The sequence below is a fragment of the Galdieria sulphuraria genome (genome assembly GCF_000341285.1).
Source record: "Galdieria sulphuraria unplaced genomic scaffold scaf_7, whole genome shotgun sequence".
NCBI classification, from domain to species: Eukaryota; Rhodophyta; class Bangiophyceae; order Galdieriales; family Galdieriaceae; genus Galdieria; species Galdieria sulphuraria.
Window position 1 is genome coordinate 139,608 of NW_005178468.1, and position 11,388 is coordinate 150,995.

Consider the following 11,388-nt stretch of genomic DNA (forward strand, 5'->3'; position numbering starts at 1 on the left):
AAAAGATGATTTCAATAGTATTTCTTCTAATCTTGTGAATCAAAAGTTTAAAAGTATCGCATTTCCTTGTGACTGAATATGATAACATTTTAGAAATCTTGTTTTGTGGTTTTGGGTAACTGAGAATAATACCAATTTGTAGACACACTAGATAAATGGAACAACGTTTTCCCTTCAAGTTGGGTTTCTTAGGTGGAGGTGTTATGGCAGAAGCAATCGTTCGAGGTATTATAGAGAAGAAACTAGTCGATCGGTCTGCTGTTACTGTCTATGATGTGGTCGAATCTCGCCTGGAACTGTTTCAGAAAATGGGAGTAGGAACCTGTAAAAACAGTTTTGAGTTATTAGATTCTGACGTTATTGTTTTGGCAGTAAAGCCTGATGTTGTACCTGAAGCTCTTAGGTCTGTGAAGGACGGTTGGAAACCAGAAAAGCACCTATTGGTTTCCATTTGCGCGGGCGTGGGCATCGGAACACTGGAGTCGCACTTAGTTAGTAAATCTAAAGTTATTCGAGTAATGCCAAATACACCTTGTTTGGTTGGAGAAGCTGCGGTCGCCTTCTCTTGTGGTTCGTTTGCAACAGCTGATGATCAAAGAATCGTAGAAAAGATTTTCTCTTCAGTTGGCTTAGCTCAGTGTGTACCCGAAAAGTTATTAGACGCTGTAACAGGAGTGAGTGGAAGTGGACCAGCATATGTCTATATGTTTATTGAAGCTTTGGCAGATGGTGGTGTTCTGAATGGCTTGCCCAGAGATGTTTCACTATCTTTAGCCACACAAACAGTTTTGGGTGCAGCTAAGATGGTGGCCAGTGGTAACGAACATCCAGCAAAACTTCGCAACGCAGTGGAGTCGCCAGGTGGCACTACTATTCATGGAACTTCTACTTTAGAAAAACATCACTTTCGTAACGCTGTTATCCAAGCAGTTACTGCTGCCACTAATAGAGCGAAGGAACTGGGTGGAAGCAAGTAACGATATGGAGAGAAAGTAGCTTAAATGTTGTCACTGGTTAATAAAGAAAAATGGAAAATGCCTTTTTATTGATGGTCTATTTCTGAATGATGGTGGTGACTTCATTTTGGAAAGGTAAGTCATCGCCAAGTTTTGTATGTAGACTTGTCTCATTTTGGAAAGAGAAATATGTTGTCGAGAGTAAGAAGAACTGGGACTTGTTTTACAAACGCAATGGTGTTCGATTCTTTAGAGACAGGTATTTAGAACAAGTTTCGTAATATGGCGTAATCTATCGTTCCTTAAGATATTGGACTTTGAATGAGACTTCAGAAGATGGATTTTATGATCTTCTTAAAAGTTGGACGCATCTTGCAGAAAGTGAAGGGCGTGCTCTGTATATGTTGGAAGTAGGTTGTGGAGTTGGAAACACGTTATTTCCCATTCTAAGTTTAAACAACTCCATTTACTTCTATGCTTGTGATATTTCTGAAGAAGCCGTTCGACTGTTACAAGTTGGTTTGTTCACAGTTGATCCATTTTTGTGTTATATGAAGTTTGTTCTATAGGACAACCCAGCCTTTGATTGCAAGCGCATTCACTGTTTCGTGAGTGATGTTTCTAAAGAACCTTTGAAAAACCATGTACCACTTGAAGCTCAACTTGATGTTGCAATATTATTCTTTTCACTTTCGGCTATGACACCGACGCAGCACAAAATTGTTATTGAGAATATATGCAGCGTATTAAGACCCGGAGGTTGGATATTATTTCGAGACTTTTGCAAAGGTGACTTGGCAGAGAAACGGTTTTCAAAGGAAAATCAACTCGAAGACCAGTGGTTTGTCCGTCAAGACGGAACTTTTTCCTATTTCTTTCGCATAGGTAACTGAAAAAGAGTGGTTTTGGCTTTGAATTTGCTCAAGGTGCCATGTAGATCAAGTTCAGGAGTTGTTTGAATCGCAAGGAATGAATACAGAAAATCTAAAGACTGTCGAAAGAAGAATAGAAAACAGGAAGCTGGGAAAGAAAATGGAACGACGCTGGTTACAAGACTGCTTTCAAAAGAAAGTGTCCGTATAAAATATGTATTTTCGTATATTCGGGGAATAAATCTTAACTCAAACTATCCAGAAAGTGGCTGTTTGTAGAAAGAGTTGAGAATATATTATCAAACTTTTGGATTTGTTAAAAAGTGTTGTTTCACTTGGTCCGTCGACGAATCATTTGCGCATATTGAAGATGCCCAAACTGTTTGAGCTAACTGAAGATGCTTTTCTGGAACCAAAAGAGCCAACAGCTATAGAGAAGTTTCAGGCTCGCTTTGAAGAATTTAAAGAAGTGATAACCGAATCAGATACTTATCAGCGTACTGCGGAGATTGTGGAGTCAGTGACACATTATTCTAAAAGACTTTTGCGCTTTACCGGCAATCTGGCTTGGATTGGTGCAACTTCCGCCCTTGTGTTAGTGGTTCCTTTGGTTTACGAAATTGATAAGGAGTTGGGCTCCTCGAGTGAAGTTGGTAGTTCGGTTGAGGACGTCGGCGGTGGCAGTCAGCCTGTAACTCATTCTTCTACGAGCTCTGCCAAATAATATGTAGTGCTCTTAGCTTGTTATGACCTTTCGTATTTGACTGAAATTGTATCTCTCTGAGTAGTTTATGGTTCCTCTGCACTATAATTTTTTTACAAATTGCTAGTCAATTTTGTATGCCAAGAATAGAAGAAAAGGTGTCGTCATAACTGAAACGTATTCCTTTTCAACTCATAAAAAATGTTCAACAGAAATGTTTGACAATTCTCAGTATTGACTCGAAATACATTTTACTTGGCAGTCTCTACATCTTCCTGCAAGATTTCCTGTAAAATTCCTCCTTTTCTCAAAAACTCTTCCAAATTTAACATAACTCGATATTGACCTTTTAAAAGTTTACGAAGATCTCTCAACCAATACCTACTCGAAACCCCATCTATCAACCGAACACAAATAAATACTCGAACCACTGTATAAAGACACTCAAACTTTGCGGCTTCTTCTACAGGCCATTTGTTCGCTAGTAGACAATGAACATCATTCAAGTCTTTCATAACAGAGCCGAGTAACTGAGAATGAAAGATTTCTTTGTCCAGTAAAAGATCCTTCCAAGAATAAGGTCCTGCCAAAGGAACCAAAAGATCCATCAAGTGATATGAACGATATGAAAACTTGGCTGATTCAGGCAGCGAAAATTCCTCATTGAGTTGCAACAACAAGGCCTTCACAATACTCCGCTTAAGTTGCGATGAGCTGCACAATTCTATCAAATGTAAGGCAATCCGTCCAAATGATCGCAAACATCTCCAACTCAATTGTAAGAACATTTCAGCATCCTTTCGTAAAAACCGCGCAAGACAATGAGTCCATACTAACTCTGCCAAACCATTTCTATCCCAAAGATGCTCTATAGATGGAACTGGTCTTTCCTTCTGTTTATCATCTTTGGGTTTCACATTTCGTGAACTCAAAGATGACTTTGAAGGAACAGTCTTTGCTTTGATCTGTGAAGTTATTCTAGAAAGACACTGGATAAACCAATTCAGACAAATTTCCAACTGAATAGAACAAGCATAGATAATCATTTCATCCGAAGATTTCTGCATATATCCCATAACTGCTTCTACGAATGGTTTACATTGCTTGCAAAATGCAGAATTACAAAAGAAGTAATCAAAGATAGTCTCCGACTTGTCGGACTTTTCCAAAAGTTGCTGAAATACTACACTCAGTTCTATCAATATGGGAAAAATAGGCTCTTTGTTCTTGCCTAGAATGCCATTAAAGTGAGCAAATATTGGAAACAGTTATAAAATAATTTCACTCCAACCTTGGGTATCCAGTATGCAGTTGATAAATACTTGTATCAACTCACTGTCTAATCTTTCTAATAGATGAATATGAAAGCGGGGTTCTAAAACCAGCACAAGATCGAGCAAATATTCAACATTTTCAATGAAACGTGTCCATAGATTACTTAGATGATATGGCTCTTGTTCTTCTCTTTCTTCTTTCCAAAAATCGATCATATTCCTTGAACAAGTTAATAGCTGATTTATACGCTGCTGCAGAAACTCCTTGCTCACAGTGCTGTTTTGCAAAAACTGCTCTAGTTCTTTATCTTGCAACTGATATATTTTTAGGGTAGCCAAACGAGCATTAACAGAGATCATATGTTCCGGATAGTCAACTAGTTGAGCAACAAGTTGATACAATGGAAAGGATTGGCTTGTGGAATCATACAAGAACCTCAAGGTTTCCTCATCCAGTATAAAGGTTGTTGCTTTTAGAAGATCTACAAAGTGTGTCGCAACTTCCTCGTTGTTCATATCAAAAGAGAAGCCAAGTATTTGGTTGAAGGCTTCCTTTGAAAGGATTCCAATCAATATCGACTTTTCCTCGATATTTTGCAAAAGAAGCGACAAAGATGACAATACAGTAATCTGCAACAAATGACTTGAAGGGAACTGCTTCAAACAGTCAAGAAAGTGACTGATAACATTATTTTCAAAAAATACTATCCACAAAGATTGATTTTCTTGAGGAGTGTAAAGCGGTACCCGAGCAACTTGTGTGATGAAGTCGCAAAATTGAGTATCGGTTGGTGAAACGCCTTCTCCCTTATCCCAGTAACCAACACTGCTGGTAAAGCGCTCACATAACTGACGATAATCCTTTTGAGCATTCATTGAAATATCAAATTCGACAAAAGTGTTTGGTTACGTCATATACAATTAGGTTTATTCATACGATTCCCATGTTCATTATTATTATTATTATTATTAATGGCTGCTATACATTCAAATATGTTGCAAGGTAATAAAAGGCTTCTTGATACATTCCGTTGGACCAAAACCCTAATAGATATTTCCCCCGACAAGGACAAGTACCCTATAATAATCAACCCCTTTCATCTCCCCAATTTGTGACAATACTTTTCAAGCAGCTAACAACTTTTCAGAACGAAACTTCCTCCATTTCTAAATTCGCTGATTCTTTAAAGGACCAAGAAACTCCTACCGTCATCACAATAAACTATATTCTCCCTAGATCAGCCTCTCAACGCATTTCCTCAATCCAGCTTAGAACCAACATGATGGAGTGCACAGTCTAATCGAAAACAGATTGTCCGCCCAGGTCGCAACTTGCTCAACTCACCACAGGAGGAACACTTCCCCGACCAACTGTAACGTCGCACTTCACTAGAACTATTTCTCCAATACTTACCTGTAAACACGTTAAGTCCAAAAAAAAGTTCTCTTCGACAACTCACTCTTTCCAAATTCCAAGTTCTTTCCGATCCTGTCAGGTTTCTTATGCCTTTTCTTTGGCGGAGATGGCGGTCTATCTAGAGAAACTCGTATCGCTTGTGAAGTTGGAGTTACACAACCATCTTCATCACCGTATTCTTCCATATTTTGAAGATTTAAAGACCACATAATCTCAATAACACAACATGACTCAGCTCTATCAAACAAGTTGAACAGTTGCAGTCAGGGATCTCCGGAAGCGCTCCCCCTTCCAACTTTTGCCGCCAAAAAAATGCGATTAGCCAATCAGAGCACAATTTTCTACAAATGCATGCGTCATTTTTTTTCTTGAAGAGATGCAATTCGCAGCAGTTGCGAAACGCAACATTCATTTATTCAATCCTCCTCAGTCGTTATCTTCTTTCCTAGCTTTTGTTTCAATACCTCCTTCCATCAAGAGAAATAAAAATGATGTGTATATTTATAGTATGGAAAGGCTATGTACAGCACTTTAAATAAACCGAATAAAATACTGACTAAATCAATTTGACAGATAACAAAATTTTTCAAAGCGACAAACTCATCTAGAATCAACTGTATATTGTTGCTGTTCCGATGGAAACAATAAGTACAGGTCTTGAACCGTTAGAACCTCCTCCGCTGCCATGGTCCTACTACCTCTTACATTTAATGCTTTGCTATTATTCTGAATTGAACTTGCTCTCTTTTTTCTTCTCAATTCATCAACCTTCTCTTCAATAGTATTCTCGATAAGGAAACGATGAACAAATGTTGGTTTCTTCTGGCCAATTCGATGAACTCTACCTATTGCTTGGGCTTCCAACGAGTCCGTTAACAACGGCTCAATCAAAAAAACGTGTGTAGCTTCTGTCAAATTCAAACCGTTACTCCCACTTCGTACCGGAAGTAAAAGAACCCGAATTTCGAAGTTGGTTCGAAATTTACGAAGAACTGTTTCGAAGCTTTTTCCTCGTCTTTGTTCGGTCCGAGTAAAAACCACATTCATCCTCTCAAGAGCCCGAGAAACTATTTCAAGAACATCATTCCATTCTGAAAATACAATACACTTCGCGTCTGTGTCCCGTTCTATAATCATTTTTAAATAAATCGCAAACGCTGAAATTTTGGTACCAAAAGAGTCCCGAACAGAATCACCTTGTAGAGATTTCCATAAAGAATAAAACTGTTGTGTAGTCCAATTTTCGGCACCTTCCTCCATCCTATTACCATCAATCGAACATATCCTCTCAATTTTTCTTATACAAGACTCATCCTCACTCTTTCTTTCAATGTAACACAACTCGTTTACGATAACACTAACACGACAAGATGGACAAGATATATATTGCTCCGATTCGCTCTTTTTTTGAATTTCAACTTGTTCCGATATTCTTTGTTGAACCATGTGAGACACACATTCTGCACAGAAGCGATGACCACAAGGAAGAATCACAATTTGTGCTTCCAGCTCTCTCCAACAGACTGGACAAGGCTGCATTCTTACAGTATCATCTTCTTTTCCCTCCTGATTACAACTTTCCTGTTCTGCTCTCAAACGTTTTAGAAATAGCAATTGACTGCGTTTATGTTGAAAGTCGACTTCAGCTAAGCTTCTGTCATGTTCAAATTGCATGAAAAGACTACCAACTTGACTTGGACTTATTTGATAAGAGTCAACATTTTTTCTTTTCTGGTCTTGGTCCGATATCTTAAGTGAAATTCTCATTTTAGACATTTCAAGCTCATCTAATGCTGATAGAAAGTCGTGTTGTGCTTCAAAATAAACGTGACATTCACGAAATTCTTCCTTAAGTGCTTCGACTTCTTGAAAATGCCGTTCCATGTCCTTCAACCATGAGAATCTTTTGCGATAATGCCTTCGTATACAAGACTTTATAATCTTCAGGATCTGGATAAAGCAAAGTAAGGTATAAAATTGAAAAGATTCCTTTACTTACCTTTTCAATTTCACTTTGCAATCTGGCACCTTCATCCCCTTCTGAGATAACACCATACCTTCCATGACTGGTGTTGCATTTTCTACCAATATTTATCATGCGAACTAAGAACAAACTACGTTCGTAAGCCAAAAATTTCTCCTTGGCTATACAATGACAACATGCCGGACCATCACCTTCTACTCGACAATATCTGCAATTACCAGAAGCCATGATCTCGCTAGTTGTGGGTGTTCGTGCACCTGGCAAATTTTCTAATGTTTCCAACAACTCCAAGCGGCATCGATCTCTTTTTTCTAGTTCATTCATCAATACATACCGTAAACCTTCAAGACTATGAAAACGAGAAACTATGGATGTTTCCGTGAAGACTCCCTGAGAACTATAAAGTAATTGTGATCGTATCTGTTCCATTATTTGTTCCTCCAAAGACTTGTTGTTAGCTACCATTTCAGCTAAAACCTCCATCCACCAAGGAATTGTTGCACGTTTAGCAATCAATTCCTCACTCGACATTTTACTGGCTTCATACGATGCTTTGGCTTTGGATAATTTGGCCAACTTCTCGGATGTATAGCGTGCTTCTAATTCCTGCATTTCAGTTTTGTATTCGGACTCCTCCAAAGTTCTACCAACTGCCTTGTAACTGTTGAGGTTATTATCTTTTGAGGACTGACTCTTGTCATCTATCTTTGACTCTATCATTTCTAGTACTTGACTCAAATTGTGTAAAACATGCAACTTTTGTAAAGAGTCCATAGTTACGTGTTCTTCATTTTCCTTAGCAAAGCGCAAAACATTTCTGTAGATATCGACAGCCTTGATAAGATTTTCTTGCAATATATGCAAAGCAGCCAATCCATTCATAGATGCAATGTAGGAACGTTGCGCTTCCGAAACTTCTACAGTCCTCCTTTGTACGAGAGCTTCCAAAACTTCTTGCATAGTCATGGTACTCTTCTGCAACACTCGAATACCATCAGAACCAACCTGAGGATGACAACAAGCTTGCCGAAGTCTTAATAAACGGAAAAACAGCTTCTCGCCCATAACCGAATCTTTTGAAAAGTCTTCCAAACTACTCACTCCATTTTGAAACTTTCCTTGGCTAAAGAGAAGCCTGGATGCTTCTTCCACACAAAGTTCATACTGTCGATCATAAAAATGTCTCTCTATCGGACCAAATGACAATATTACTTTCAGGGTCGATTGAGGTGGCAGATTCAACTCATTGTACACAATATTCTTCGTATTTCTCCACACCAATCGATCTACAAGTCGTCTCAAATTCTGATCATTTCCAAAAAGAGCTGGCTTCCAAACAAAACGATTCCACCAAAAATGATCTTGAAAAGGAACAACTTGAAGGAACTTCAATAAGCCATAAAAGTCGGACATATCCTTATGAATAGGAGTGCCAGTCACACACCATCTTCGAGTTCCACTTAAGTACTGCGCCATATCAGCTGCGCCAGACGAACCACCTTCCACTATTTGGGCTTCATCCAAACAAATGCGAAACCATTCAATCCTGCATAGTGGAGTAGGTACAGCTCGGAATACTTTAGCATATCTTAGTGAGGGCCCACTTCCGAGGTCAACTCTATTCAAGTCATTTCTCAAAGCTTCATATGTGGTCAAAACAATATCCATCTCTGCGAGTGTCCTTGCAGGTACATATCCAGACTCTTTCATTCCTCTATAGGTATAATGATAAATAACAGTTTTTGTATTTCGCTCAATCTCTTCTTCCCATTGTCCTAAGATAGCAGAAGGACATACAATGAGAGTGGCATGACTCTGCAAAACCTTTTGAGATTTGTAGTCTGCTTCACATTGATAACACAAATGTGGCGACGCTTGCAACACTCTTATGGCACGCTCAAACCGATAGTTGGCACACCAAGCATGTTCTACTTTTCCACATTCATCACATCGCACGAACAAAGAGTGGAATTCTTCGGGTACATGATCATTAACTGTCAATTCTTGGCAGCAAGAACACTTTTCGACGTTTTGAGTACTGGTCACAAAAGAGAAAGCTTCCACTTTGTCTTTATCTGAAAAGGAGTCCAAGTTTCCACCCCAAAATACACGTTCCGGTTTCTCCAAGGAAGTGACTTCTTTTCTCTTTGTTAAAGTCAATATGATCAAAGACAATACTTCAACGGTCTTTCCTAAACCCATTTCATCTGCCAGTATTCCACCCCGGATATCCATAAAAGGCTCAAAGCTCTTTTTAGATACCTGTCCTGTACAAGGATTGTAAAAGAAGGATATGTTACTATCTGAGTTTTTTGAAAACATTGGAAACCACAATGGATTACTCTCTTCACCATTCATATTCATTGTCGACATTTCTTCTCTGTACAACATCCATGAAATAGCCTTTCTTTGATAGGGTCGAAGGATAATACTTAACTGTTGTTCTAAAAGAGTCATTTGTGACCTCTCTAATTCCCAAAGGTTACTCGAAGACTTCTGTCTTTCCAACTGAATTGTCTCGCAAACTCGATTGAACCATAGAGAATCTAAAATTAAATGAGCATCTTGACAACAAAAGGCTTCCGAGAACAACGTAAAGGTACTGATATCAGAGTGCAACCAAGACATCAAGATTCTCACGTGAGTGAATACCGATAGTTTTCGATACTCCGTTGCTGATTTTGGTGCATTTAAGAAAAGCTTCTCAGTAAAATAAAATTCTACTCTAAAACAGCTTCTTTCTGGAAAGGTCAAATCTTCGTCATATAAACTATACGTGACAACTCTTGCAGCCAAGAAGTGGTTGTCTGCTAAATATCGAATTGCTTTCGCTAAGCGATCACACAAAATAACTTCACCTGAATAAGTATAAAAGTTCGTCCTATGTGAACTTTTTACAAAAAAGGAGCAGTTTACAGATATCAAGGACTTTTCACTTTCCTGTGTTGAAACTCCCTCCCAGATCTTTATAGCAAAGTCTTCTGTTCGTTCTCTAGACTCATTAGAGTCAATAGAAACTCTCCAGAAACGACCTTCCAGTGTCTGTTCACCACAGTAATACAAGTTTGCGAGAGACATAGTTTGCAACTGGTCGTCAGTACCCTGAACTTCCCTCATAAAAGGCCATAACAGGCACCACGGACCTTCACCAACATCAATCTGGTCTTCAGAAATTTCACAGAAACTTGTGAAAACTGGTCCTGCCTTTCTAGTGACTCTCTTTCTCTTTCTATTGCTTGGTGTTGTCATTCCAAGTATCATCCAACCATTGCTTAGAAATTTCGCATTTTCTAAACAAAAAGTTGAAAAATGTCTCGAAATAGTTCAAGTTTGAATATCCCAAAACATTTTATTTGGTTATGGCTTGAATAAGCTATCTGGTGCAATAGAAGTGGTCAAGCCGTATCTCTGCAAACCTAAGCAGTACTCTTCTGCCAGTTGCTTCCACGTGGTAGTTACTGTTGAAACGCCACAGCTGTGAGCTTCCATAGTCACTCTATGTGCTTTCTTTCTAGACACGGTCTTTACGACACTTACAATAGCTGTTATGACGTAGTCGAATGTATGAATATCATCGTTATGCAACAAAACGCGCCAATTGTGTTCCAACTCTTCCTTTTTTCTCCTTTTTGGTTTTACGTTTGGGTTTAACTTTGACTGCAACACCTCCTCTTTCTCTTTGAGCTTGACCCGCTTCTGATCCTCCTTTCGAGAAGTCCAGCTTTCCAGGCTTTCCGGTTACTGAGGGCTTCGGGCGACCAATTTCTGTTTTACAATAAATATCACTTTCGCAAATTACACAACTGCGTGTTTCTCCTAAACTTATTCCAGAGTGAGACGAGTTCTTGGTTACTTTCCAGGTAACTCGGCGGCGCAATATGCAACCTCCATAAGAGCAACTTGGACACTTGCGAGGAAACCTTTGAGAGGAAATTTTTACTTGAGAAGAAAGCACTGTCGGACAATAAAATGACCAAGCTACTAATGTTTCCATAGCGGCAAATACTTGGACAAAAAATTGATACGAGCTCTACAGACTTCACTGATTGATGGAAACCAATCGAAATGAAGCGATTATGGTCGTTCCTAGACGAGAAGAAAGCCACAAGTTAACTTTGTAACGATTAGTTACCTTGAACAGTTTACATAGAGAAACGAAAAGTTGTACTTTGTAAAAGTTCG

At 38.9% G+C, this 11,388-nt stretch overlaps 6 protein-coding genes across 6 annotated transcripts; 2 read left to right on the top strand and 4 right to left on the bottom strand.

Moving 5' to 3' along the window:
• Positions 1-3: 3 nt before the first annotated feature.
• On the top strand, positions 4-1,037 carry Gasu_12380 (pyrroline-5-carboxylate reductase). The gene has a single exon (XM_005708029.1). The coding sequence runs from the start codon at positions 156-158 to the stop codon at positions 975-977; it is 822 nt and encodes a 273-aa protein (XP_005708086.1). The 5' UTR covers positions 4-155; the 3' UTR covers positions 978-1,037.
• Positions 1,038-1,043: 6 nt separating this feature from the next.
• Positions 1,044-2,164, top strand: Gasu_12390 (methyltransferase). The gene is made up of 5 exons (XM_005708030.1): positions 1,044-1,091; positions 1,140-1,215; positions 1,264-1,471; positions 1,526-1,841; positions 1,894-2,164. Exons 1-5 carry the CDS (start codon positions 1,067-1,069, stop codon positions 2,037-2,039), a joined length of 771 nt encoding a protein of 256 aa, XP_005708087.1. The 5' UTR covers positions 1,044-1,066; the 3' UTR covers positions 2,040-2,164.
• A 4-nt stretch (positions 2,165-2,168) lies between these two features.
• On the bottom strand, positions 2,169-4,383 carry Gasu_12400 (uncharacterized protein). The gene is made up of 2 exons (XM_005708031.1): positions 3,823-4,383; positions 2,169-3,762 (listed from the first exon to the last, which is right to left on the bottom strand). The coding sequence occupies exons 1-2, from the start codon at positions 4,319-4,321 to the stop codon at positions 2,783-2,785; spliced, it is 1,479 nt and encodes a 492-aa protein (XP_005708088.1). The 5' UTR covers positions 4,322-4,383; the 3' UTR covers positions 2,169-2,782.
• Positions 4,384-4,418: 35 nt separating this feature from the next.
• Gasu_12410 (uncharacterized protein) lies at positions 4,419-5,563 on the bottom strand. Its single transcript, XM_005708032.1, has 2 exons — positions 5,266-5,563; positions 4,419-5,219 (listed from the first exon to the last, which is right to left on the bottom strand). Exons 1-2 carry the CDS (start codon positions 5,429-5,431, stop codon positions 5,065-5,067), a joined length of 321 nt encoding a protein of 106 aa, XP_005708089.1. The 5' UTR covers positions 5,432-5,563; the 3' UTR covers positions 4,419-5,064.
• Positions 5,564-5,618: 55 nt separating this feature from the next.
• Gasu_12420 (SNF2 domain-containing protein) lies at positions 5,619-10,473 on the bottom strand. Its single transcript, XM_005708033.1, has 2 exons — positions 7,222-10,473; positions 5,619-7,172 (listed from the first exon to the last, which is right to left on the bottom strand). Exons 1-2 carry the CDS (start codon positions 10,465-10,467, stop codon positions 5,823-5,825), a joined length of 4,596 nt encoding a protein of 1,531 aa, XP_005708090.1. The 5' UTR covers positions 10,468-10,473; the 3' UTR covers positions 5,619-5,822.
• Positions 10,474-10,478: 5 nt separating this feature from the next.
• Positions 10,479-11,313, bottom strand: Gasu_12430 (uncharacterized protein). The gene has a single exon (XM_005708034.1). The coding sequence runs from the start codon at positions 11,198-11,200 to the stop codon at positions 10,784-10,786; it is 417 nt and encodes a 138-aa protein (XP_005708091.1). The 5' UTR covers positions 11,201-11,313; the 3' UTR covers positions 10,479-10,783.
• Between the last annotated feature and the right edge of the window lie 75 nt (positions 11,314-11,388).